The 27,961-nt window shown below is 42.2% G+C and overlaps 1 protein-coding gene across 2 annotated transcripts; it reads right to left on the bottom strand.

Annotated features, from left to right (window-relative positions):
• Positions 1–319: 319 nt before the first annotated feature.
• Positions 320–27,961, bottom strand: RCC1L (RCC1 like). 2 transcript variants are annotated; one of them, XM_073615023.1, is made up of 12 exons: positions 27,822–27,961; positions 21,489–21,782; positions 17,368–17,497; positions 16,769–16,897; positions 15,246–15,312; positions 13,374–13,425; positions 13,142–13,226; positions 11,486–11,667; positions 8,147–8,234; positions 7,061–7,234; positions 4,045–4,130; positions 320–591 (listed from the first exon to the last, which is right to left on the bottom strand). In XM_073615023.1, exons 2-12 carry the CDS (start codon positions 21,774–21,776, stop codon positions 514–516), a joined length of 1,359 nt encoding a protein of 452 aa, XP_073471124.1. In that variant the 5' UTR covers positions 21,777–21,782; positions 27,822–27,961; the 3' UTR covers positions 320–513. The 2 variants fall into 2 exon arrangements, with proteins under 2 accessions (XP_073471124.1, XP_073471125.1); XM_073615024.1 differs by having other exon boundaries at positions 27,811–27,956.

The raw sequence follows: 27,961 nt of genomic DNA on the forward strand, positions 1-27,961 counted from the left end.
TTATGGAACCTGACATGAAAAAAAAAAAAGGGGGGGGGGGGCACAAACTTTAAAACCAGGTACCTGCTCCCTGCAAAAAAAAAAAAAAACTAGCCAAAAAGGTAGGAGAGGGAAAAGCAGAACCTTTCCCTTTTTGTCGGGAAAAATTTATATTTATATATATATATATATATATATATATATATATATATATATATATATATATATATATATATATATATATATATATATATATACACACACACACACACACATACATACATACATACATACATACATACACACACACACACTAGGAAATTACCTAAAAACCCATACATTCTAACAAAAAGTTATTTTATTTACAAAAAGTAAGTTGCACTGTGACGTCATTCATAATACACAGGGAAACACAAACAGCTTTGTCACAGGAAAGTGCATTGCTTAGGGGCAGGGGTTGAGCTCCTTGTAATTGCCTTCATGTGTAACAATAAATAACACGGTCCTGTAAAATTCATTTTTTCCTCTCCACATTCAGGTAATAGATTTCACAAGGGCCATCATATGGTCTACACCACAGGCAACGTCCACCACTTCTCCGGGAACAGTTACCTGCAGAGAAACAAACAAAGCTCTAAAACAGTACTAATTAGCAGGCTGCATTAAATGAAAAGCATGACTAAATAAAAATCAGTATCTAAATATAAACTCTATATTGGCAAAGTGCATACAACGGTAGCAGTAATGCAGGCTATAAAGGGGCTGTATATGGAGTGCATTCCTGTTAGATTTGAGATCCTCAAGGTAAGTATCTTTTTCAACTTTTCTTTTTCATTACAAAACTTTTAGTTAGCGATTTTGCCTGGGATAATGGGTGGCCAATAGATAGGGGTTCGATTTTTTTTTCCAGGCATAAGGTCTACTTTAAGACATCACCTACAGAAGTGGAAGTGCATGGTTTTCCAAGGATTGGTTTATTCAAACATGTGAAAAAGCATCATGAGAAATATGGGACAATTATTATGTGGCACTGCAAAGCAGGAAATAGAGTCTACATACATAATAATAATCACAAGGAATCCAAGATTTCAAGACCCTTTACCATGGTTGTAATAAATAAAAATAAATAAATAAATAAGGACTATACATTTCCATTACCAAACATAGTATTACTCAACAGACCCTGCAAGTGTGTTTTACAATAAAACTATTTCTTCAGAAATTAGATTCCAATAATTCTAAATGGCTCATACTATATACGTGTTTGGCAGCAAGTAAGTGCGTAGTTGGAAAATAGCTGTGGTGCACTTAGATTATGTTAAACATATATTGAACTGGATTATGGTGAATGATAAACTCACCTGTGTCCTCCATAATAATCTTACTAAATTTCACAAGACTTGGGACCCCCTGGATTAAGTACATCTCCCCTGTGGACTGAGAGTGGACCGGCCGCCCCTCTAATCTCTTCCGCTATTGGGACACCCTCTCTTCCCTTTCTTTTTATCCTGATCTCTCCTTTTTTCTGCTGGATTTAATCCAACTCTATCCTAGTGGACATTGATTTTTCATTGGTGCCTTTGAAGCACTTTTTTGAGGCTAGGGGTTCTTATACCTTTATTATGGTAAGTATGGCCCTGCTAGGCCTTGATATGTTCCAGTTCATACCTTGCACATACTATATGACGGGTGCTCTTATTATTGTGATGAATAAGCTGCTCATAGCGTGCGCTTTATAGGAAGAAAATGGTCACTTATAACTATGCACTGTACTCTTCTCTACTTAGAGGAGATTGAATGACAATTGCACGGTCATGCAACAATGCTGGACATCATATGATGCCTAGTCAGGATAACTGATCCCCCAGCTGTCATTCTGCTATAGGCCAGGCGGGATGTGGTTAAGTAGGTTAAGTAGGTGGTACGTGTCAACTAACATCCACATGAATGGCAGGATCCAAGGTTTCCAAGGAGAACATTGCCCAAAACATTACACTGCCTCAGCGTGCTTGTCTTCTTATCATACTACATCTTGGTGCAATCTCTTCCAAGGTAAGTGAAGCACACGCACCCGCCAACCACATGACATGATTCGTCAGACCAGACCACCCTCTTCCATTGCTCTGTGGTCCAGTTCCAATATGCCCATTGTAGGTGCTTTTGGCCGTGGACACTGGTCAGCATGGACACACTGAATGCTCTGCAGCTATATAGTCTCGTACACCCCAAACTGCGATGCCCATTTTTTCTGCTTTCAACACATTAACTTCACGGACAACATGCTTACCTGCTGCCTACTATATCCCACCACCATTCAGATACCATTGTAACCAGATATTCAAATTTCGGGGGGGGGGGGGGGATGGGGGGGGGCATTATGGTTGTCCTCAAAGGGCCGCTTATATCTGTAAGACTATATAAATATATCTACTCTTTATCATAATAAATAATTGCCTCTGCATTCAATTATTACTGGTTTTAGTGATAACTTAAGACTTAAACTGTGAAGAGCAGGTGCAGACCAGCACAGAGCCCACTCACATTACTGTAGAAGATGATGCAAGTCTGAAAAAGAGGGTCGCACACCGCTGGTATCAGCCACAAGAAACTTTATTGGAGACTGCTCAGACAAAAAAACATCATGGCAGAGCCATGTTCTGTCTGAGCAGTGTCCAATAAAATGTTACTTGTGGATGATACCAGCGGTATGCGAACCTCTATTTAACTGGCAAAGAGTTGTATTATCATAATAATTATAAGCAGATGCCCAGAACCCCTCCCCCCCAATCATCAGAAGTCAAGAATCCTCTACCATCTCTTATATCACAGTGCACAGCCCATGCTGGGAAAAAGCTTGGGGTGGAGCTGGGATGCCAAACGTGCAGGGTCTGGAGGAGGACCAGAAGAGGGCTAGAGTCAACTGTAGGAGTCATCTGAATGCTGAGACTAGGAGAGGCGTAGACAAGGGGGTGCAAGGTCTGTAGGAGGAGTTCTGTCCTTCTCTCTGCTGCCAACTGCCAAAAAAGGGGGGAGGGGAAGACAACCCTCTCCACAGCCATACAAGGGGGTGCTGGGGCTGCACAGAGAAGTGCAAGATCTGGCGAAGGAGTTCTGTCCTCTTTTCTGCTGTCAGCCAGCCTAAAGAAGCTCTGCAGTCAGATCTGCCATTAAATGCTTACTACAGCAAACAATACTTCAAAAGGAGAAGTCCCAACAACTGTATTAATGCTGACAGTAAAGTGGTTGTAAACTTTAGGATTAAAATAGGAACAAAGCATATCCCTCTATAGTGTGTTCTTGTCTCAATTCAGAGCACATTGACATGACATTCAAGTGTAATTTCTGTCCGCTGCCTCATTCCTCTGCTATCTGCATAAATCACTTCTGACAGGTTTCCCTGACACCAAGAGAAACTGTGATAGGAGAGGGATCTTCAGCTGATTGGCAGCCACAGCTCTGTTCCTGTGTGCTGTGTGAAGGGGGTGTGTCCCTTCCCTCCAATTGGTTTTCAAAGCTCTCCTCAAGGAGCTCTGCAGTGTGTAATTTCAGCTCTCTGTCCCCTTTTTTTCTGACAGCTCAGACAAGCTTTAACAATTCTGGACCGTGAATTGCTGTAGAGAAAAGAGGTCTGCAGATAAAACGAGTACAACTTATGTAAGAGGATTGGTTTCATCTCTGTGTATCACCTGAGGCCAGTCACTTCACTGGGTATACGTAAGGGTTTACAAACACTTTAAAGTAAAATGCACACTTTGAAAAGGGGGGAATCCACACTTTTTTAATGGCACATCATGAAATGGTGATCCAAAGCACTACATGCTACCTATGTGGTGCTGGATATAGATTATGGGTTGGTAGCCAATAAAATCTATAAAATAGAAATTAGGTATCAAAGAGCATTACCTTTAAATCCAAAGTTGTTTTTCTATTTTTTTTTGTACACAAAGACCAAAAAATGGCAAAATAGAGTGAAAGAGAAAATCAACAATCAAAAATCAATTCTAAGTTGTTCCAGATAGCTTTGTATATATCCACAAAATCTAGACACCTATTATGTTATCTTACCCGCCATGGAAAATACTGATCTTCCAACCTTCCAGTACCTAAACAGCCTCTCAAGTTTTTACCCCAAACAAAAAGTTCTCCGACATCTGTGAATAAATTGAAAATAAAATTGACCAATATCAGATGAAAACACTGAATTCATTTGAAATCATAAAGTACCATTCTTTAATCTTATATTACAAGAGTTAAAGAAAAACACAATTTCACTAGCTTACATCATTTGCAACAAGAGTGCATACTGTATAGTGACAGGTTAGTATGGTCAAAAATAAGGTTTAGAAACGATCTGTATTTATTATTCATAAAAAGTAGTAAATGTTTAGGAGCTGGCCCTGTAAAACCCTACTGGAAGGTAATGTGAAAGTCCGAGCATTAGGGGGGGGCTGGATTTGAGCTTTAAGCTCCCAGTATGGGTCTATAGATATACACCAATCAGCCACAACTTTACTGACCACCCACCGAGGCATGCATGCCACTGGAAGGTATGCTGTAGTATCTGGCACCGAGCTTTCAGTAGCAGATCCTTTAAGTTGCGAGGTGGGGCATGCATATATTAGACTTGTTTTTCCAGCACATCACACAGATGCTTGATTGAATTTAGATCAGGAGAGTTAGGAGGCCAAGTCAACACCTCAAACCATTCTTGAACCATTTTTGCAGGTTGGCAGTGTGCATCATCTTGCTGAAAAAGGCCAGTGCCATCAGGGAATATGGTTTACATGAAGGGGTGCACTTGGTCAGCAACAATGTTTAACCACTTCAATACCGGGCACTTTTACCCCCTTCCTGCCCAGGACAATTTTCAGCTTTCAGCACTGTCACAGTTTGAATGACAATTGCACGGTCATGCAACACTGTACCCAAATAATTTTATCATTTTTTTCCCCACAAATAGAGCTTTCTTTTGGTGGTATTTGATCACCACTGGGAATTTTATTTTTTGCTACACAAATTAAAACAAAACAAAAGACCAACATTTTTGAAAAAAAAAAGTTTTTCTTCGTTTCCGTTATAAAATTTTGTAAATAGGTATGTTTTCTCCTTCACTGATGGGCACTGATAAGGTGGCACTGAGTAGCATTTGGTATAGGCACCTCTGATGGGGGCTGTGCTGATTATCAGCACAGACCACCCCTGTCAGGAGAGCTGCTGATCGTTCTCCTCTACTCGCGCCTTGTCAGCTCGAACTGAGGAAAGACGATTACCCGCACTTGGTTACCGCTGTGATTAGTCACTGCTGATCACGTAGTAAAGAGCCTATGTCATAGCTCCCACATGCCACACCACCAAACGCCACTCTGTGCACCGCTGGGGGAGCGCGTGAGCGGCTTATCCTGCTGGACGTCATATGATGCCTAGTCAGGATAACTGATCCCCCAGCTGTCATTCTGCTATAGGCCGGGCGGGATGTGGTTAAGTAGGTGGTACGTGTCAACTAACATCCACATGAATGGCAGGATCCAAGGTTTCCAAGGAGAACATTGCCCAAAACATTACACTGCCTCAGCGTGCTTGTCTTCTTATCATACTGCATCTTGGTGCAATCTCTTCCCAGGCAAGTGACATGCACGCACCCGCCAACCACATTATGTAAAAGAAAACATTTTTTTTTGGGTTTGGTTTGGGGTAATTTTGTTTTTGTGGTTTTGACTGTGTTATAAATATTGTTGTTTCCATACAAAATAATAAAGGGGAATTGATTGAAAAAAGAACACATGATTCGTCAGACCAGGCCACCCTCTTCCATTGCTCTGTGGTCCAGTTCTGATACCCACATGCCCATTGTAGGTGCTTTTGGCCGTGGACACTGGTCAGCATGGACACACTGAATGCTCTGCAGCTATATAGTCCCGTACACCACAAACTGCGATGCCCATTTTTTCTGCTTTCAACACATTAACTTCAGGGACAACATGCTTACCAGCTGCCTACTATATCCCACCACCATTCAGATACCATTGTAACCAGATATTCAGTGTTCTTCACTTAACCCAGGGGTATGAAACTTAATTTCATGGGGGGGGGGGGGCGCATCAGCATTATGGTTGTCCTCAAAGGGCAGGTTATATCTGTAAGACTATATAAATATATCTACTCTTTATCATAATAAATAATTGCCTCTGCATTCAATTATTACTGGTTTTAGTGATAACTTAAGACTTAAACTGTGAAGAGCAGGTGCAGACCAGCACAGAGCCCACTCACATTACTGTAGAAGATGATGCAAGTCTGAAAAAGAGGGTCGCACACCGCTGGTTTTAGCCACAAGAAACTTTATTGGAGACTGCTCAGACAAAAAAACATCATGGCAGAGCCATGTTCTGTCTGAGCAGTGTCCAATAAAATGTTACTTATGGATGATACCAGCGGTATGCGAACCTCTATTTAACTGTTATTATCATAACAATTATAAGCAGATGCCCAGAACCCCCCCCCCCCCCCCCCCCAATCATCAGAAGCCAAGAGTCCTCTACCATCTCTTATATCACAGTACACAGCCCACCTGCTGCCGGGAAAAAGCTGGGGGTGGAGCTGGGATGCCAAATGTGCAGGGTCTGGAGGAGGACCGGAAGAGGGCTAGAGTCAACTGTAGGAGTCTTCTGAGTGCTGAGACTAGGGGAGGTGGAGACAAGGGGGTGCTGGGGCTGCACACAGAGGTGCAGGATCTGTAGGAGGAGTTCTGTCCTTCTCTCTGCTGCCAACTGCTGAGAAGGGGGGAGGGGAAGACAACCCTCTCCGCAGCCACACAAGGGGGTGCTGGGGCTGCACAGAGAGGTGCAAGATCTGGCGGAGGAGTTCTGTCCATCATCTCTGCTGTCAGTTGCTGAGACGAGGTGGGAGATGAGGGCACTATAGCAGCTGCAGGAGAGGCGCGAGAGCCACATGAAATGGCCTGGAGGCCTTGTGTTTGACACGTGTGACTTAACCTGTCAGTGGTCATAAAGTTATGGCTGATCAGTGTATGTTCTAATGTCTAGAAAGCCCTTTCTTACAAACCTTTCCTGGTGATACTTACTTGTTAAAGCAGCAAAATGGCCAAGCCCTGAAAAGATCTTCAAGACTTTGATAGTTGTGTTGTAGTCATTCTGACCAAATAGTGTTGGAGGAATCATCTCAGGGACAGCTGACTCCAGAAATGTGGGCCCTTTTCCCAGTATTCCGTAACCCCAAACAAAAACATTGCCATCATCTAAAAGAAGAACCAATATGAATGAAATATGTTTAACACTACCAGTTACCTCTAACAAAACAAACTATGTCCTTGAAAGGATTTCAGTATAATGCATTTTCTTCTTGTGCAAACATTTGCAGATATTTTTAGCCAAGCTCCTACATATTTATCAAAAACTCTTAAAGAGAAAGAGTATGCAGCACTTGAATCTGGCAAAAAGAAATAGAAAGTCCATGGCACTAGTACGGGTCAAAGCAATTCAGGCAAAAGTGAGTTTACCAAACAGTAGCAGAGTGCCCTAAGGACTGTGACTCATGCAAGCTCTATCATAAAAATACTATGTCAAACTTGGAGAGAGGGGCCAACCTATTTCTAACCCTCAATAGCAGTCCATGATAACCTTACTAACCAATAGTGAGCTGTGGAAGGGGTGAGGGGTGGACCCAAGCTTGACCTTAAAATAGCAACATATCAGTGTGCCTTGGGCTCTGGGGCTCCTAGGGGTGCAGTGCACAGTATGCAACAGTACATACAGACAGCTCTTGGTGCCTGCATTCCACATCTACGGACAGTTTGGTCATTTTTATCCACTCAAGCCACAGACATTTCAGACGCAAAGTTGTCCCAGGGTTTCTGCACAATAGGTAATAAATAAAAATCAGACAAAGCATGTGCTTGTACTACTCTGTTAATCCCCACAGAGTGTATGTTGGCACAAAAAATATTTTACCCTGTCCAGATTGTTTTATAAAGTGTAAAAATTCTCATTTACAGCATGGACGGCTTTTAAAAAAATGATTACCCCATACAGACAGCTCACTTCCAGTTGACATTTTTGTTTGAAAATGTCCTTAAATGGAATGCCACTTGTATTAAAAAAAAAAACAACATAACCCATCAAAATGATAAGAAGTGAAGCTTTACACTTACCATTTAATAGAGCACAGCTTGTTCCACCGCACGCCACCTGCTTCACCTTCCCAACATGCTGAAATGGTAGGCGCCGAGGAATATTGACCTACATAAGGGTCAGTGCAAGAAACAAAAATATGTTCAGAACTTTGTGTAAGACTAACAGCTTTTGTGGCAAGCCATTTTTTTTTTTCCATTCGAACATATTTTTAATTTACAAATAGAATATATGCATTAGAAATGTCAAATATGCATTGACGATCTTACTAACGGTTATCTCTTAACAGATGTCTCTTATATATTATACTAGATGCTGAGACACGCATTTACACATATAACAGAAAAGATATTAATAATAATCATGGTACATTGTTGACATATGTGTCCTCATCACTCAGTTTCCATTAAATAGCAAAAATGCTGGTGGAGGGCAGTATTTAGGTACGAAATGGAAGGTTCGCCTTGCTAACTGACGGTTTCTGCAGCTTGTAGCCACCTATCCCAAATTTTATTAAATTTTGACGGGAATCCTCTGTGCTTGTATGTTTTATACGGTAAGCTATTATTCACTTCTGTTACCCATGTACTGAACTCCGCAGAATCAGTTCTCATCCATTGCCTTGCCAGGACTTTCCGTTCAGAAAAAAGTGTTTCATTTAGAAATATTTTAGTGAATTTGTTCATTTCTGGCTCTGGGTATATCCCCAGCAGGCAAGGTTCGGGGTGCAGTGTAAGAGGGGAGCCCATTATATCGTATAGGAATTGTACAACTTGTGTGCAGTAGCCTTGTACTCTAGGGCAGCGCCAAAGTGATAAAATGTGCCGGTTTCCTGATTACACATTGGGCAAAGAGCAGTTTGTCTTGTTTGTACCTGGATATTTTAAGAGGAGTGAGATAAGAACGGTGGAGTATATAGATCTGTGTGATGTGATCAAAAAGTTTGGGGGAAGACTAGCTTACATGCGTCCTGGGCATCATTCCATTCCTTATCCTCTGTTGCCCCCACGTCCACCTCCCATCTGGCCTTCAGCTCATATGCCGATGTGGAAGATGGAGGTAGTAGCAACATACTGTAGAAGATAGAAATTAGTTTCTTAGGGTCAGAGCTTCTTATCACTTCCATTAGAGGATTATTGTCTAGTTGGGGGAACTGTGCTCTGAAGGCGTGTCGGATCTGTAGGTATCTAAAGAGCATGTGACTCGGTAGCTTGAACTAATACCCAAGTTTGTCAAAAAGTTTTATTTCGCCATAAAGAGTTAGGTGGGACAGGTAAAAAATTCCCCTAGAGCTTCATATCTCAGAGTCTGGAATAGATTTAAATTCAGGGAGAGTCATGTTGTGCCATAGCGGACTGTGGTTGTGTGTCTGTGGTAGTTTAAAGTTTATCTGTTACGACGTCCCATAAGCGCCTATAGTGATATAGTATTGATGTTCGTGGTACTGCTGCCTCTGCACCTCTCACACCCCCCATGGTTGCAAGAAAGGGGTTTCCTGTTGAGTGTGTCCATTTGGGGCACAGAAAATGTAAAAATCTAGCTCTATCTTCAAAAATATGATTGTATAGCCTTAGGAGTTTAAGGAATAGAAATTCCGCGTATGTAGAGAACAGTACAATAGGGAGGCTGATTGTCGGAGTCCGGTGATTTAGATCAGGGGAATTTAGCTATGGCTTCAGCTATCTCTACTGCTGTTAATGGCTTTTTTAACTCTGTCATTTGTTGTTCGGTTAGTCGAGGAATCTGTACCTCATTGAGGAAAGCTTCCATGGTTTTATCTTCATCCAAAACCGTGGACGTGTACAGTGTGGCGAAAAAGTCCCCAAAAAGTGCAGTAACTCGGCCGGGGTCAGTCACTAGTTTATTTCCACTGGATTGGAGGGAGATCACCATCGGTGGTCTCTCCTCACAGTGCACCAGGTAAGCTAAAAGTTTACAGACTCTTTCCCCATGTTCAAATAATTTTTGTTTATGAAAGAACAGTTTATGTTTAGACTTTTTATATTTCAGTTGCGTAACTATCCTAGAGTGCAATTTAAGACTGTTTGCCCCATCTTCAGTGAGATCATCTAAGAATGCTCTCTGCAGATAGCAAGTCAGCGGTCACCTGTTGCATGTCTAACTCCAAGGTTCTTTTTAATCTATTTATGCGCGTAGCAAGTGTGGACCTAATATGGGTGTTAAAAGTATCCCAAACTATATTCGGTGAGGCCGTCTCATCATTATCTGGAAAAAATTTCCCCAGTCTACCGTGACATCATCGTCCTCAGGTAGTAGTGTAAGCCAGAAAGGGTTTAACCGCCATAGAGCTGGAGGGCGATCATGATGCTGTTTTAATGTGGCCCAACAAGGAATATGATCCGAGAGCACTCTTGATGAGAGACCAGCATCCTGCAATCTGAGAAGGAGAGAACTGAAGATGAGAATTAGATCTATTCTGGACATAGAGTGGTGCGTGGAGGAGCTGGCAAGCCATTTTTAACTACACCATGGATCTGATTCTCTAAGATATTATATTGTAAAGCACTGCTTAAACGGTCGGCGCCATATAACTCCTGTATAATAATAATAATAATAATAAAATTTCTTCACTCTATTCTCCTTATTCTAATAAAACAGTTACAGCACTGAACCCGATCATCCTCATAGCACTAAACATGCAAAATATTATGTCATCCACATGCGTTTACTGTAGATATCACAATCTGTATGCCAAGAAACTTTATATAACAGAACAGGCTTGTTTAGATTTGACAGAAGTCTATATATGTCACTAGAAATTATTCCTTGACATTCCCTTCTTTCAACTCCAAATATGAAAGGGTGTTTCTGTATTTCTCTATTGCGGTTGAAAGTTCTTTCTGCCTTTGTTATAAGGATGTCACAGTATGTGTCTTAAGTAGAGAATAGTGGCAGGTTTCCAATCTATAACCCATTTGAGTTTTTCTGCTAATGGGCAATCGACACTCTGACCTCAGCAACCACAAAATAAAAAGGGTGCAGCTACTGCACCTGTTTATGCAAAAGAGCCCTCTACTGGAATGTGGAGCACAGTAATGTATCGACTTATGGACTGGCCTGCGTTTGTTGAAGAGACATTTGCATACAGATTTAACTAGGTTTTAAATTTAGAGTGCACACAAATAAGATTATTTTTACTGATGTAAATGTGTTGGTAAGATAAATTAATTCCGCATGCTGAACAGGTTTTTCTGACTATTTATAGTACAACAAATGCATCATCCCTTAAAATTGCTTACAGAAGACTTTGTAAGGTAATAAACAGCTATCCATTTACGTCCTGTAAACAATAAAATCCTCATAATGAAAATACAGCCCTGACAAAACTTGTATCTTACCTGTGTAAGGTCAGTGATGGATGCAAACTGTAAGTACTCCGAATTTCCCCAGCCATACACCTGGCCCTCTTCTGATACAGCCAGACAGCAATCTCCATAGGTTGCCAAATGGACAACATTCACATCAGCCAAATCCCCAGACAACTTTGTAGGAACACTGCAGATGTTGTAATGACCAAGGCCTAGCAAAACATGATAAAATACAAACCCATTACCTGACAGTGTACTCTTTATAGATTTGTTTTATTTTTTACATAAAAGGTAGACGATATATACAGTATCTCTGTGTATACATCAATCATTTGCCCAATTCCACAGACAACACCAGCCTATTCTCTAGTTTAACCAACCCTGTGAGAATTCCTTTGTTTGCACTGTGTAAACATCACCTCCTGGGAGCCTTCAAAATGGCACTTTACAGGAAGGATTAGCATTTAGGAAGCACACTAGCACAGCAGGTCCATGATACCATATATGCAATGTCCCAGTGTTGGTGCTGTGTTTATATAGAGATTGACAGTAACTTTGGTATAATTTATCATGATTTATATTATGATCACAGTTTTAATATATGATTTAGGGAGCTGTGCAGTAACCAGAAATCTAGTCTTCCCTGAGTTGAAATAGCTAATGCAGGTACAAATAGAGAGAAATCTCAGGCACCGCACACTATACAAGCCCAGCATATGTATAATAGGTGATAATAACACAAAGCCTAACTCCATCCATCCTGTCAGGTTTTGCCCCACCAACAGGGCTTAGTCATGGAGGTGACTAAGCCCCATGGATGGGGTGAAACATGTCAGGGGGCATGGCCTGGATGAAGTTAGGCTGGGTGTTATCATCACCTATTATACATATGCTGGGCTTGTATGGTGTGCAGTGGCTGAGATTTTTCTCTACTTGTTCTGTGGATTACATGGAGTCAGAGCGGACTCCTAGCCCAACCTGCACCGTTGGTGGAACACACCGAATGGGAGACATAGGTGCTAAAGTGGGGGCCCTAAGGTTTAGCTTTACAGCTAATGCAGTTGACTGACATGTCTACAGTGTTCATATATGGAAACTTCACACAAGATCTGCTTCCTTCCTTTAAATTTACAGAGCATGTCCTTCTTCCACCCATGGGACAGAAAATATAAAAGGGGAAAAAAAAAAAAGAAAGATTTGTTACCATGTGTGCACTAAACTAATTACTAAAGTTATGCCTGTTACATTTACATCACAAACATGTATGTTTATCCAATGCCATTCTTTGCCAACAATGCCTTCCCTGCTTCTCCAATGTTCACAGCATGCACTTATGGAAGGCTATGGTGGGGGAATAAGTGACTAATCACCACTTTCTGCCTTCAACAAGAACAGCTTAGCGATAGTGAGAGAGGTTTACCGTCTATCCTTTATAGAATGTTCCCCAAGGCTATATACAAGTTGTGTTTCACAAGAGACTCACCCCCAAATATGCATTGCATTAACAAGAGGAGGCATTAGACAACTGAATCTCCCTAGTCTTAGTGTACAGTACATCAGTACAATTAAAGTTCGTCACGGAAATCTGGCTGTAATTTTGCAATGTCATATTTAATAAGGCTGACAGCTGTAAGCACATCATTTCTTGTAATTCAGTGAGCCCATTTGGAAACAAATCTGACAGACCTGTTTGGCCATCAGCTCCCCAACCACACGCATACACCTCTCCTAGCTCGGTCCTGAAGAGACTGTGATCTTGACCACATACTACCTGCAAACACAAAAGGTAATAATTAAAGGCAGACAAGTGAAGGCACAGAGTGGGGAAACACACACATTGTTAGAATGCCAGTCAGTTATTTTTTAGATAAATTTAAAAAATGTCTAGTTATTCATTTATATATTTTTTTAATGTTACCTGGACAACTCTGCTCGCCAATGGTCTTACTCTGTGCACCAACTGGCTTTCACTTAGAGAGAAAAAAAGAAAAACGTTTTCAGGAGTTGTATTTACATTGGTTGGGCTGCATGCTGCATCCATGCAGCTTTCTTCCAACAAATGCAAAAAAAAAAAATCAAAACATTTGCTTTAATACTAATTTATACACATGCTTACATACATATATACATACATACACACACACACACACATATATACATACATACATACATACACGTATATACATATATTATATATATTTTTTTAATGCACTTTCTCTTCTCAGGACCCACTCCTTCCAAAACCTTCTTTTTCCTGCTCTCCAGCCCTACCACATGCATGTCCCTAAATGTATTCACTTTAATAGGAAAGTCCCATCAGCCGCTCGATCAGTTATGGAACTTATTTTGAGGAATAGCATTTAAGTTATGTTCTATTACAAAAATGCTGGGGAATGGTAGAATTGGCCAATCTGAACTGTGTCTCCTCCCTTCCGCAGAGATCATGACAAAATGCAAACGCTTTTGGTCACATGACCAGAACTTGTGGAACTTGGGGATTTGAGCAGCCTTTTCTTGAGGTCTGCTTTAATGTACACATGACACATAAGTGTAAGAATATGCAGATTCTAATACTGAAAGATTAAAGGATACAGAAATCAAACCAAGCTAGGGTCTGAAAAGCTTAAAATATTTTCCTTCAGACATCAAACTTATGTATGTTGTGTTCTAGAATCTATAGCAAAAGAAAGTTAAACCCATTAGGTTTTTTTTTTTTTTTTTTTTTTTTTTAACTTACTTTTAAATGCTTTTCGTAAATAAATATGGAGACAGTAGATACTGGCGCTATAGACAATGAACCTAGGAACAAAGACACTAAGCAACCTGAAATCCTCCTATGTATGGAAGGTACAAAAAATCCCACAGAAGTATAAAAGGAGACTCTTGGGTCACCTCCACCAGAACAAAAGGTTGTAGGAAAATAATGAGAAATTGTAGTCTATGGGACCTTCCTTGTGAAGCTGGCATCTACTGAATTTAGAATACTAATGTACAATGTAATCTAGATTTGGTGAGGGTTTGTAGAGAACTGAGTACACGCCTCCTGGGAACTCAGGGTAAATGGCTAAAGTTGTGCCAAAGGCAAAAATGCCCTTCAAAGAAAAGGACTAAAGAGCATTTTTGTTCCACCAGGTTAAGATGGAGCCACCCAATCTGTTCTCAAATCTATTGCCTAAAATTATGTATGAACATTTTTTTTAGGCAAATTGCAATTCTGATGAACAAAAGATATAAAGGCAGATATTTTATTTTATTATGTCCGTTATATGAACAGGGGGAGTAATTAAAGTGTCTGAGAAAAATTCCATGTTAACTGGTGTCCTTGCCTATAAAAACCAATCAGCTTCTATCATTCATTTTTTCCACAACTTGGAAAATGAAAATGTAATAGCGGGTTGGCTGCGTTCTAGTTGAGACCGAGTTTGTCTCAGACACTTTTTAATTCCCCCCTAAAGTGTTTGGAATTGAGAATATCAAACAAAGATTTTTAATTTCCAAAAGTAACAACAAAAGTAATTTTTTACATATTGACAGCATGACAGAGGGATTTTACACTTTCCAACAATCATTGGGTTCCATTTGAGTGTGTGCAATTATGGACATCTTTCACACTGGAGCTTTTTGCAGGCGTTATAGCGTTAAAAATAGCGCCTGCAAACCGCCCTAAAACAGCTGCTCCATTCACTCCAGTGTGAAAGCCTGAGGGCTTTCATAAATCCCCTTCCAGTTTCTAGAGCAAGGGAGAGAGGGATCCATGTCATAACAAGGTCATCTGCTCAATATTTCTTACCTATAAATCTCTCCTTCAATAACTCGCCTTGCGCACTGGCCATATGAATTGTTCCCAATGCTGAAAACTGGAACAATAGATCATATGAAATCTTGGCACTTTCATTAAATACAGTTCAGTGATTTAAAGTGTTTATCCAACTGTAACATCTACTCTGAAATAAAACACCACCAATAGTAATTGAAAATTCTAATAATTTGTTTTGAATTAAAACAACAAAGCATTCATTTCACATTACTGACAATGCTTTAATTTCAAGGTAAAAAAAACGCATTCATTTAAACTTAACAACACATATTCTGAGTTATTACATTTTGTCCAAATCCATTATATGAATTAAACAAGGTTGTTTTGTGGATACTTGTTTCATTTAACTTTGCATGCATACTCAGTACATTCCTATCAAAAAAAGGGCTTTGCGGTCAACTAAATAAGGATCATAAGTTGATCAAAACGATTGACTTTTGTGGAATGGAGCGGTGCCAGCAGAGCCAACCACTGAGCTAATTCGCATAGTCTATGGCCAGCTTAGGGTCCCTACCTTACATGGGTAAATCCACATACTAGTGCCAATTTAGACAGGAGCCAATTAACCTACCAGCATGTCTTCAGAGTGTGGGAGGAAACCGGAGTTGAAACGAGGACCCTAGCACTGCAAGAAAGGAGTGCTAACTACTAAGCCACTGTGCTGTTAGTTTAATGGTTCACATTGAATTCAATAAAAAAAAAAAAAGGGATTGAAAGAAAAATGTAAAAATGAAATCTTGAGTACTGGGAGCCCAGATTACATGCTTAATAAATCATTCAGGCACTGCTGAACTTTGCAGCACCGCACCGATTTCCAAAAATAGTTTCTGCACTACTTTTGGCAACTTCGGGGGCGATTTCAATAGACATCTGTGCATGAACCAGCACAGAAGTCTTTCAAATCGCCCCCAAACTCGCAATAAAATGCGGGTTTGAAATCGTGGCAGTTCAGCTGAACTTGCGCGATTTTAAACCCGCCTCCAATGGGAACCTACCCTAAAGAATAATTTTTTTTGATAGAATGGAAAGAGATTAGAACACCTGTCAGGTTTTCATTACTGTCTATTCCCCCATTATGGAGATTCACCCTCTCTATTTGTCATGTTTACTGTTACCACCAAAACTGAATGTGGAAGAAAATCCTACATTTGGGTTCTCCCCAGCACAGTAATCTTCCAATGGGGACATTAGTTCTGGTGACCTTGCTGACAACCAGGTATTCCTTCACTTGGAAAGATTGCCTCTCACTTCCTGGTTTGGGAAAACTACTGACAGGGGCTATAACCCTCTCTCCAAAATAGAAAAAAAAAACGTTTTGCCTTTAGTTCGACTAAGGTAAACTGACTGAACTCTCTTATTTTAGCACAGCCATTGCTTTTTATTATTTTAAAGTATACACATACAGAAGCAAAACAGTATTGGGAGTCTGCTTCTATGTATCTATAAATGCAGAGTAAAAAAGAATTACAGAAATGCCTCACTGTTGGGTTATATACCTCCTTCATTATCTGTTAGGATGAGAGAATGTGCCCTGCCACACGACACCTGCAAAACTCGAGTTTCCTGTGGCTTGTCCAAAGGCAGAGGTACCGGTGATGGTTCCAAGATGTGCTCATAACCCTTTGCTATGAACAAACATAATACATAAGTGAAAAAAATACATGTAGCATAGTGGGAGAAGATTACATTTCTATAACATACGTACTTGTGCACAATATATTAACAACAAATTTGTTTTATTTAAAACTACATTTTGAGTTCGAACTCAAATATCCACCTACACAAAAAGGAGGGACATTCAGTCCCATAGCTCTCTCTTTTCTGGTTATCAGCAATACACAGTAATATTTAGTTCAATCACGTTCAACCTTTTAAAATAAGACTTTAGCCTCACAGGTGGACAGGATTTCTTCCTGACATTGAGCATACTAGCTTGATTCGTTCCCAGGATCGCAAAAGTTTAACTTCACTCAAGGTCAGGGAAGAAAACATGTCCTCAAGGAGCAAATGCCATCTGCAAATGTTCATCTGCTTTACCACAACATGCAGTTATACATGCAATCCGTTATTTTTTTCAAGCAGATAGTATCCTTACTTCTATCTCGCCTGCTCCTGTGAAAGCCAATCTGGGAATCCTTATTTAGTCCCATTCCCCAAACTTTTGTGACATCTGTTGTCCTAGAAGATAATAGGGTAAATCCATACCCACAGGATGCAGATGAAATCTATGAAAAAATATAAATAGTCAAAGCAACCAGTTATTCTTAAAGTAAAACACCAGTCAACTCCATCAAGAACTAATATTTCAGCTTTGAGTGGTGGCATGGGTTGAATCATCTTACAGTACTAGTATCTTCAGTGTTGTGGCTGAGGGAAGAAGGTTCTCACCATGTTTGGAGGAAGAAAAATGCTGACTATGACCTTAAGAACACCCTTCCTACAGTCAAGCACAGGAGGTGGAAACATGATGCTTTGTGGCTGTTTCTCTGCTGAAGGTACAGACCAACTTTGCCGCATTGACGGGCCAATGGACGGCGCCATGTATTGTAAAATCTTGGATGAGAACCTTCTTCCCTCAGCCAGAACACTGAAGATGGGTCATGGATGGGTCTTCCAGCATGACAATGACCCAAAACATACCACCAAGGCAACAAAGGAGTGGCTCAAGAAGCAGCATATTAGGGTCATGGAGTGGCCTACCGGTCTCCAGACCTTAATCCTATAGAAAATGTATGGGAGGGAGCTTAAACTTTGTGTTGCCAAGAGACAGCCAAAAAAACCTTAAGGATTTAGAGAAGATCTGTAAAGAAAAGTGGTCCAAAATCCCTCCTGACATGTGTGCAAACCAGAAACGTCTTACCTCTGTATTTGCAACAAGGGTTTCTCTACCAAATATTAAGTCATGGTTTGCTTGGGGATCAAATACTTATTTTACTCACTGAACTTAATTTATAGCATTTGTTTTATGTGTTTTTTCTGGATTTTTGGTTGATATTCTGTCTCCATCATTTAAAATACACCTATGATAAAAATGATAGACCCTTCATTTCTTTGTAAGTGGGAAAACTTACAAAATCTGCAGGGGATCAAATAATTATTCTCCCCACTGTATGCTGAACATTATGGCTCCCTGGTGTCATATAACATCAATGTGTTATATAGTACAAAGGGATATCTTGCAGCAGTAGGTTCCCTTACTGCCCCTCTCTAACAAGGCTACAATGAAGGTGCTGCCATCTTGCACCTGGGTTACACAATCCTATTTATTTTAGATTACAGGTAATTCTTTGGAGAAGCTCAATGCCATCATTTGACCTTGATGGTAATGGTCACATCATTTAGAAAGAACTATGGATTATTGAAGGTATATCTTGTCACTCTCTAGGAGTTATGTCTCCTGCAGTGATTATTACTGCCTACCTACTGCATATTTACCGCGGCAGTTCGGCTCTATTGCACAAAATCATGCAATAGCCACTGGGTGGAGTGCAAGTGCTGCTGGAGGCACAGGAGATGCCAATCAGCGGGTTCGGGGGACCAGATGTCCGCCGGCCACCCGTGATCGTTCCCCAGTGAGGCAGAACGGCGATCTGCCTATATAAACAAGGCAGATCGCTGTTCTGACAGGGAAGAAAATGGAGATTCTGTAATCTCTGTCTTTATCCAGTCACAGCAACACCACACAGTTATAAAGCACTCCCTAGGAGCAAACTTAACCCTTTGATTGCCAAGATTTTAACCCCTTCCCTGCCTGTGTCATTAGTACAGTAACAGTGCATATTTTTAACTTTGATCATTCAGTGTCACTGGTCCCCAAAAAGCGTCAAAAGTGTCAGTTAGGTGTCCGATTTGTCGACCGCAATGACGCAGTCCCGCAAAAAAAAAAAAAAAAAAAAAGGATCGCTGCCATTACTAGTAAAAAATAAATAAATAAAAATTCCATAAAAATATCCCATAGCTTGTAGATGCTATAACTTTTGCGCAAACCAATCAATATATGCTTATTGTTTTTTTACCAAAAATATGTTGAATACATACTGGCCTAAATTGATGAAGAAATTAGATTTTAAAAATATATATATATTTTTTTAATTGTTTGTCTTTTTTTGTTTATAGCACAAAAAATAAAAACCGCAGTGATCAAATACCACCAAAGGTGATCAAATACCACCAAAATAAAGCTCTATTTGTGGGGCAAAAAAAGACATCAGTTTTATTTGGGTACAGCGTCTCATGATCAAGCAATTGTCAGTTAAAATAACGAATCGGTCCGATGCTGCATTTGTCCCCCCCGTGCCTCTGCACTCGAACATCGCCGTTCACTGGGTTTTCAGAGCTCCGTGAGCAGAGAGTGTCAGTCACAGCTCTCTGCTCATCTCCCACCACGTTCATTGGAGCGCCGAACTGTGGAGGGGTGGGGAGCGGTCGTCTCAGGATCTCAGCGGCTCGCTGAGAGGCCGAGACGGGCTTTCACACTGGAGCGGTGCGCTGGCAGGAAGGTAAAAAAACAGTCCATCTTTGGAGCGGTAAAGGAGCAGTTTGTATACCGCTCCTGCCCATTGAAATCAATGGGGCAGCGCAGCTATACCGCCGGCATAGCGCTGCTGCAGCAGCGCTTTGCTGTGGTTTTAACCCTCTCTCGGCCGCTAGTGGGGGGGGGGGGGAGCGCCCCGCTAGCTGCCGAATACCTCCGCAAATACGACAGTAAAGCGCCGCTTTACCGCCGTCGCTGCCCCCACCCCAGTGTGAAAGGGGCCTTATAAAAATAAATCACCTTTAATGTTGGGTGTCCCATGTGTGGACACTGCTGCATTATGTAAAACTACTAGTTTCATTTTCTAAATTTTAGAATGGGGGTGCCTTGAGATTTGCAGAATATTAACCACTTCAGCACCAGAAGGTTTTACCCACTTCCTGACCAGGCCATTTTTTGTGATACCGCACTGCGTTACTTTAACTGACAGCTGTGCCGTTGTGCGACGCTGTACCCAAATATGTCCTGTTTTTGCCCACAACTAGGGCTTTCTTTTGGTGGTATTTGATCACCCCTGCGGTTTTTATTTTTTGCGCTATAAACAAAATAAGGACCAACAATTTTGAAAAAAAAAAATATTTTTTACTTTCTGCTACAATACATATCCAAAAAAAAAAAAAAAAAAACTGTAAAAAAACAAATTTCTTCATCAATTTAGGCCAATAAGTATTCTGCTACATATTATTGGTTAAAAAAATCCCAATAAGCGGATACTGATTAGTTTGTGCAAAAGTTATAGCATCTACAAACTACGGAATAGATTTATGGACTTTTATTCATTTTTTTATTTTTTTACTGGTAATGGTGGCGATCTGCGATTTTTAGCAGGACTACGACATTACGGAAGACAAGTCTGACACTTTTTGGGACCAGTGACACCAATACAGTGATCAGTGCTAAAAAAAAAATGCACTGATCAATGTATAAATGACACTGGCAGGGAAGTGGTTAACACCAGGGACGATCAAAGGGTTAAACGTGTTCCCTAGGAGGTGCTTTCTAACTATGGGGGGAGTGGATTCACTGGAGGAAAAGAGAGATCATGATTCAGCTTAGCTGAAATACGATCTCTCTCTTTTACCCCCTGACAGATCAGCGGTGTGCTCTGTCTCTCCTGAGAAGGATTGGCTGGTCGCTGCTGCCCACGCGGCCGCCGGACCCGCAGATTGGCTCCCGCTGTGTCCAATCACAGCGGGAGCGCCGCCCCCTTAACCGTGCGCACGAAATCTCGTACAGGAATGTAATTTTGCGCAGCTGGGCCGCCCTGCCACAGGAAATGTATGTGGGGTGGTCCGGAAGCAGTTAAAAAGGTGCCTTAACTGGAAAGAAAAGTTAAGAAACATTGCTCATAGTGTTCTACTTTGCTCCTCCTAGGGGAGGGCTAGAGGAGGGACTGAGGAACTAGGCCAGCACAGACAGCAATTTGACACTCTCAGAAGATGATTTGCAAGGAGTGAGGGGCTGTGCTACGGAATCGACCCCACCATGGTAGTAACATTTTCTAGCAAATTCAAAGGCACGTTGCAATAAATAAAAAAAACCTTTACATGAAGAAAACACTGCAAGTAAGCATTTAAAATATTTGCTTGTCCTGTGGTTTTACCTAATACATTTTAATGTCGGTGACAGGGGCTCTTTAAACAGCTCTGTCATTAGCTGTAGAAACCTGTGGTACATCTTACCTTGGCATCCATATCCAACCTATATGGAGTAAGCTGGTATTGCTTTGGCTTTTTTCTTCCTGTGTCGGGTACTACAAAGCTGGGAATGCCCAAAGCTCCCGTGTAAGAAAAGCCCCACACAAAAACTCGGTCCTTCCTTTTGGATCGTTTACCAACATACTGAAAGGTTGGGAGATCATCCCCAGGTTTGCTCTTGCCCACTATAGAAGAAAGATGTCTCACATGCACATTTTTGCGGGTCAGAGTGTTTAGACAGCGTGCCACTACGGTGCACATTGTTCCAGGCATGTGGGGCTGAAAAGAGAAACATATCAACAATGAATCCTAAACATGGATTTAAAAAGTGTCTACTATTAAAAAGCTTTTTATTCACAATACTTCCCTTCAGTGGCGGCCCGTCCAGAGAGGGCGCACGGGCGCCACCCCCACTATCCATGTGTCCGGCCCCCTGATCTACATATCAGGGTGCCAGACTATGGATTCCAATGGGGGTTGGGGGTTTGAAGCACCTGATTAGAGTAATAGGTTCAAATAGGCTACAAAAAAAAGGATGGGCCAGTTGTGTGACGATAGCAAAAGAATTTTCACACTAAAGTTCCTCCCCGTTAAACAGGAGACAGGTCGTGAGACCTGTTTCCCAATTGGCCAAAGCATCAGGCGATCCAATTGGATGCCTAGCGCTTAGGAGGAACAGAGAGGAGACACATGGCGGAGGAAGCCGCTGCCCGCACCTCGGGGGAGAAGGAGAGGACACCACAGCCTGCCAGTCCTAGATCAGTAGGTGCCCAACTGCCGGGGATGGGGATGCTGTTAGTGCCGTGAGCCACCCAGAGGGGGGTGCTTGTTTTCCGCCCTCTCAAAAGAAAAACCCACCAGCCACCACTGCTTCCCTTACTTTTGCACTCCTGTGATTTACAGTTGGTTGACAGCGGGCTACAGACCGCTGCCAGCTGAGCTGCTCCAGCAGGCTCTGAAAGAATCCTGAACATATTGTCGGGATCCACCGAGCTGCTTGATTGACAGCTGGCTCCAGCTCTCAGCACATGGCTGCACCCTCTCCAGCCCGGTGCTACAGTGAGCACCGGAGGAGCAGAGCAGCGACTGATATTTCCTTTAGATTTACCTTCAACTATGTAGTGCAAGTGTCGGCCTGATTGCATATAAATTGAAAGTGTTTGGTTTGACCGTATATATTACATGGTTTTTGTAACTCTAAAGGAAAATTGTACAAGAAAATTGTATAATGTATGGCCAGCCATAGGTCCCTTTCACACAGATTTTCAGATTAGGTCCACCTGTCAGTTTTTCAGGCAGACCTGATCGGACGCTCCATTCACCCCTATGGGGCAACGGATGTCAGCAGTGACATGTCTGCTGACACCCGCTGCTATGCGATCTGATCCTGTCTGCCAAATCCAGACGGATGGTGACTCTTTTCCATCCATCTGGTGGATCAGATCGGATAAAAATGGACAGGGGGTCTGTTTTTATCCAATCTCCCCATATAGGAGAGCAGGGCTCTGACAGGTCTGTCTATGTCAGTCACCTTCTTTATTTTCTCCTTTAAAGTGGTTCTAAAGCCTAAACATTTTTTAGGTATAAAAAAGTTCACTTTTTAGGAAAAAAATAAATGCACATTTGCAGGTAAAGAAAAAAAAAAAAATGAGCCTTTTTTTTTTTTTTTTTTGGAGCCTTTAAAGCATTGCACCAGGGAATCAGCAGATTGCTGGTACCATGCATGTCTTCCCAGATCTGCCATCTGTGTTCCTATACATCCCGTGGCAAGCAGATACAATCTGACTGGAAGAATCAATGAACTATCATTGAGAACTACAAGCCGCGAAGGATGTCGGGGCTTGTAGTTCTGACACACAGAGCTGGCACAGCCATGTGGGTGGAGCCCCGCACGGCTACGCTGATTTAAAAAAGTAACAGCTGGTTTGGGGAATGTCTCCCTGTACTGCTGTCACAAGGAGGGGAGGGGGGGGGGGGAAATGGCACAGCAGCTGCAGCATTGGGAACATGTTAAAAGTTCCACCCTAAAAAATGGGTGGAACATGTAACATGTTCCCAAAGGAGAACTTATCCTTTAATGCATTCTTTGCATTAAAGGGGTTGTAAAGGTAATTTTATTTTTTTTAAAAAATAACTAACATATCATACTTACCTTCATTGTGCAGCTCGTTCTGCACAGAGTGGCCCCGAACCTGCTCTTCTGGGGTCCCTCGGCGGCTGTTTCAGCTCCTCCCCGCAAGAACTATCCACCTTAATGCGAGCTCCCTCGCATGGTGGTTAGTTCTTGCGGGCGCGCTCCCGTGATACAGCCGGCGGCTATAGCCGCTCACTGTATCACTCGGCCCCGCCCCCCGGCGCGCCGCGTCATCGGATGTGATTGACAGCAGCGCGAGCCAATGGCTGCGCTGCTTTCAATCCATCCACTGCAGCCAATCAGCGACCAGGCTGAGCTGCAATAGAGATGACGGGAACGAGCAGCGGAGATTCGAGGTGTCAGGTAAGTAAAACGGGGGGCTGGGGGCGTCGGTATTGTCAAAAGTTTTTTCACCTTAATGCAAATAATGCATTAAGGTGAAAAATTTTTTACCTTTACAACCCCTTTAAGGTAAAAATATTTAGATAAAAGTATTGCCCCCTCATCACTCCTAATACTTACCTCAGTCTTCACTCAATCCAGTACTGTGCCCGTCTGCAGTGTCTCTCTCCTCTCACTTTCTGGTCTCACTGGCTTTGCTGACCCAGGGGGTGCCACTCCTGTCATCTAAGAACAGGAAACTGAGACTACAATTCGCACAGTCTCACCAAAATTGGACAATAGAAGTGTGGAAAAACTTTGCCTGGTCTGATGAGTCTCAATTTCAGCTGCGACATTCAGATGGTAGGATCAGAATTTGGTGAACCAACATGAAAGCATGAATCCATCCTGCCTTGTATCAATAATTTAGGCTGGTGGTATAATGGTGTGGGGGATATTTTCTTGGTACACTTTGCCCCCCCTAGTACCAATTGAGCATCGTTTAACCACTTGCCTACAGGGCACTTACACCCCTCCTGCCCAGACCAATTTTCAGCTTTCAACGCTGTTGCACTTTGAATGACAATGGCGCGGTCATACAACACTGTACCCAGATTAAATTTTTATCATTTTCTTCACACAAACAGAGCTTTCGTTTGGTGGTATTTAATCACTGCTGGGTTTTTTATTTTTTACTAAAAAAGACCAAAAATTTTGAAAAAAATAATAATAATTTTTTTACTTAGTTTCTGTCAGTAAATTTTGTAACTAAGTAATTTTTCTCCTTCACTGATGTGAGCTGATGAGGCGGCACTGATAGGCTGAACTGGTGGGCATTGATGAGGTGGCACTGATGAGGAGGCACTAATATGCCGCACTTATGGGCACCGGTAGGTGCCACTGATAGGAGGCACTGGTGGGCCCAAATAGGTGGCGCTGGTGGGCACTAATAGGCAGCACTGGTGGGTGGTACTGATGGGCATTGATGGGCAACACTGATGGGCATCACTAATAGGCACTGATTGGTGGCTCTTGTGGGCACTCATTGGTGGCACTGGTGGACAACGATGGGCACTGATTGGCGACACTGTTGGTGCTATATTGTAATCAGGACACTGATGATCAGTACCCTGATTACATGTGTAGATGTCCACCTGCGAGGAGATGCCACTGATCAGCTCTCCTCGCCACACGCTCTGTCAGTGTGAGGCGAGGAGCGCCGATTACCGGCATCTCTGTGTTTACATATGACTGGCTGTGATTGGACACAGCCGATCACATGGTTAAAGAGCCGTGGCTCTTTACAGAGATCAGGTTTGCGCCATGTCCTAAGAACACGGTGCGGCCGTGATCGCTGCGCACCCCCGCAGGCGCGCAAAAGCGGCCATTCTGGGACGCTGTCATATGACGGTGTCCAAGAACGAAATCCACACTGCCCCGCCGTCATTTGACGGTGGACGGGCGGCAACTGGTTAAACACCACAGCCTACATGAGTATTGTTACTGACCATGTCCATCCATTTAGGACTACAGTGTATACATCTTCTGATGGCTACTTCCAGCAGGATAATGCACCATATCACAAAACTCAAATCATCTCACCACTGGTTTCTTGAACATGACAATGAGGTCACTGTACTCCAATGGTCTCCACAGTCACCAGATCTCAATCCAATAGAGCACCTTTGGGATGTGGTGGAACGGGAGATTCGCATCATGGATGTGCAGCCGACAAATCTGCAGCAACTGCGTGATGCCATCATGTCTCTATGGACCAAAATCTCTGAGGAATGTTTCCAACACCTTGTATAATCTACACCACAAAGAATTAAGGCAGTTCTGAAGGCAAAAGGGGATCCAACCTGGTACTAGAAAGGTGTACATAATAGTGGCCGGGGGTTGTGGGTGGGAGTCTCTGGAATGTGACCATGTTTCATGTCAAATATGAATAAAACATGAAACATTATAATAAAGGTGGACTAAGCCTTTAAATATTTTTAGTCACAGACTCAAAATAATAATCCTGTAATTAAAGTAGTTCAGTCAAATCCTAACTATACTTAAAGTGGATATAAACCCAATTTTTTATTTTTAATTAAGGCTTGTACCTTGTACAGTATAAGATTTCATGTCATCTGTGTCCAGTCTTGCCATGAATAGTTAATCCAGCTCTGAGAAGTCCTCTTATCTTTTCTTCAATGAGATAAAAATGGTCAGACAGGGAAATAGATGTTGGTTTGTCCCCCTTGCTGTGAGTGACAGGTCATTTACATGTCTCATGCACTAATGTGAGAGAGACATTCTGTGTACTCCCACCCCCCCCCCCTTTCTTCTCCAGCTCTCCCAGGATTGGCTGCTCCACACCTCCGCATGATTGGGCATGCTGAAGTCATGTGGTGACTTTCCTGGTTCTTGACTGGATGTTAGTGATCATGGGGCATAATCCACAAGACCAGCAGAAGTTCAGTGTAAGAAATATGGATGCCTGGCCAAGGGGAGTGTAGAGGTGGGTGGGATGTCTACTGACATCACGACTCCACCCACCGAGCTCCAGACAACAGACCCACCCACAGAATCTGCAGTTTTTCGGGTCTAATAACAGACAGAGGGGGAGACATTTGACAGGTAAAGATACATGCAGGAGGCATGTATATCCTTATAGATAACCCCTATGGCTGTAGTTTAGAGAGGATGAGAGTGAGTTTACATCCATTTTAATCATACTCCGACCCCCATTCTAACTACCCTGTAAAGAAAAGATATCGATACCTACCTAATCTCAGGGTGCTCTGGTCTGATCACATGATCTCTCTAGAGGTTGGCTTCAGTGTAGAGGAGAGATCGTCCAACAATAGCTGCAGAGCCTAGGCACTGAGGTCACCCATTGGCTTACTATGGGGCATCCATTTTTTTGTCTGTCTTTTCTCTATACTGAAGCCAGTGCTGGGATCTGAACACCTGCACCCTCAGAATAGGTACATATATACATCTTTCCTTTACAGGGCAGTTAGAATAGGCTTAGAATGGGGGTGGGAGCAAGTTTAAGTATAGTTAGGATTTGACAGGACTGTAAACCCTTCCATATACCCAGTGAAGTGACTGGTCTCAGATGATAGACAGTGATTAAACAAATCCTCCTACATAAGTTGTACCTGTTTATCTGCGCTCTTCTCTACAGCCAAAGTCCACATTTTATAAAGCTTGCCTGAGCTGTCAAAAAAAAAAGGCGGGGAAGGAGAGTTGAAGTTACACTCTGCAGAGCTCAGTGAGGAGAGATCTGAGACCTGATTGGAGGGGAGGGACAACCCCCCCCCCTCTCCTCTCCACACAGGAACAGAGCTGAGGCTGTCAATCAGCTGGAGCTCCCTCCCCTGTCACCTTTTTTCTCTTGGTGTCAGGATAACATGTCAGAAGGGACTCATGCTGATAGCAGATGAAGGAAGCAGCTGACAAAAGTGACACTTGGTGCTCTGGAGTGAGACAAGTACACACTAGTATAGAGGGATATATTTTGCTCACATTTCTTGTCCGAGGTTTACAATCACTTTAAGTGTCAGAAAACTATAAAAAATTTCTTATCTTTATAATTTTTCATCAAATCAGCAAGCACTGAAGCTAAAGCTTGAGCTGACAGCCAGGGAACCAGCATTCTCAATAAGAGTGTTCACCAATGGCAGCCTCCACGATTCTCACATGACAATGTCAAATAATTGTATACAGCAGCAGCAACCCCCACTAATCAAACATCAGTCTAGTGTGAGTGCCTAGCTACTCCTGCTATAAATCACCAACCTTTCCAGTACCTCATCTAGGGTGTCCACATCTTCCCCCACACTGTTTTTCCTACGATCTTCTATCTCTTTTCTTCCTTATTCCTGCTATGCTAACACTCCAAGCCTCATTCTCACTCTCCTGCGTTCCAAGCCCCACTGTCAGATTAATA

The sequence above is a fragment of the Aquarana catesbeiana genome, linkage group LG02 (assembly GCF_042186555.1).
Source record: "Aquarana catesbeiana isolate 2022-GZ linkage group LG02, ASM4218655v1, whole genome shotgun sequence".
NCBI classification, from domain to species: Eukaryota; Metazoa; Chordata; class Amphibia; order Anura; family Ranidae; genus Aquarana; species Aquarana catesbeiana.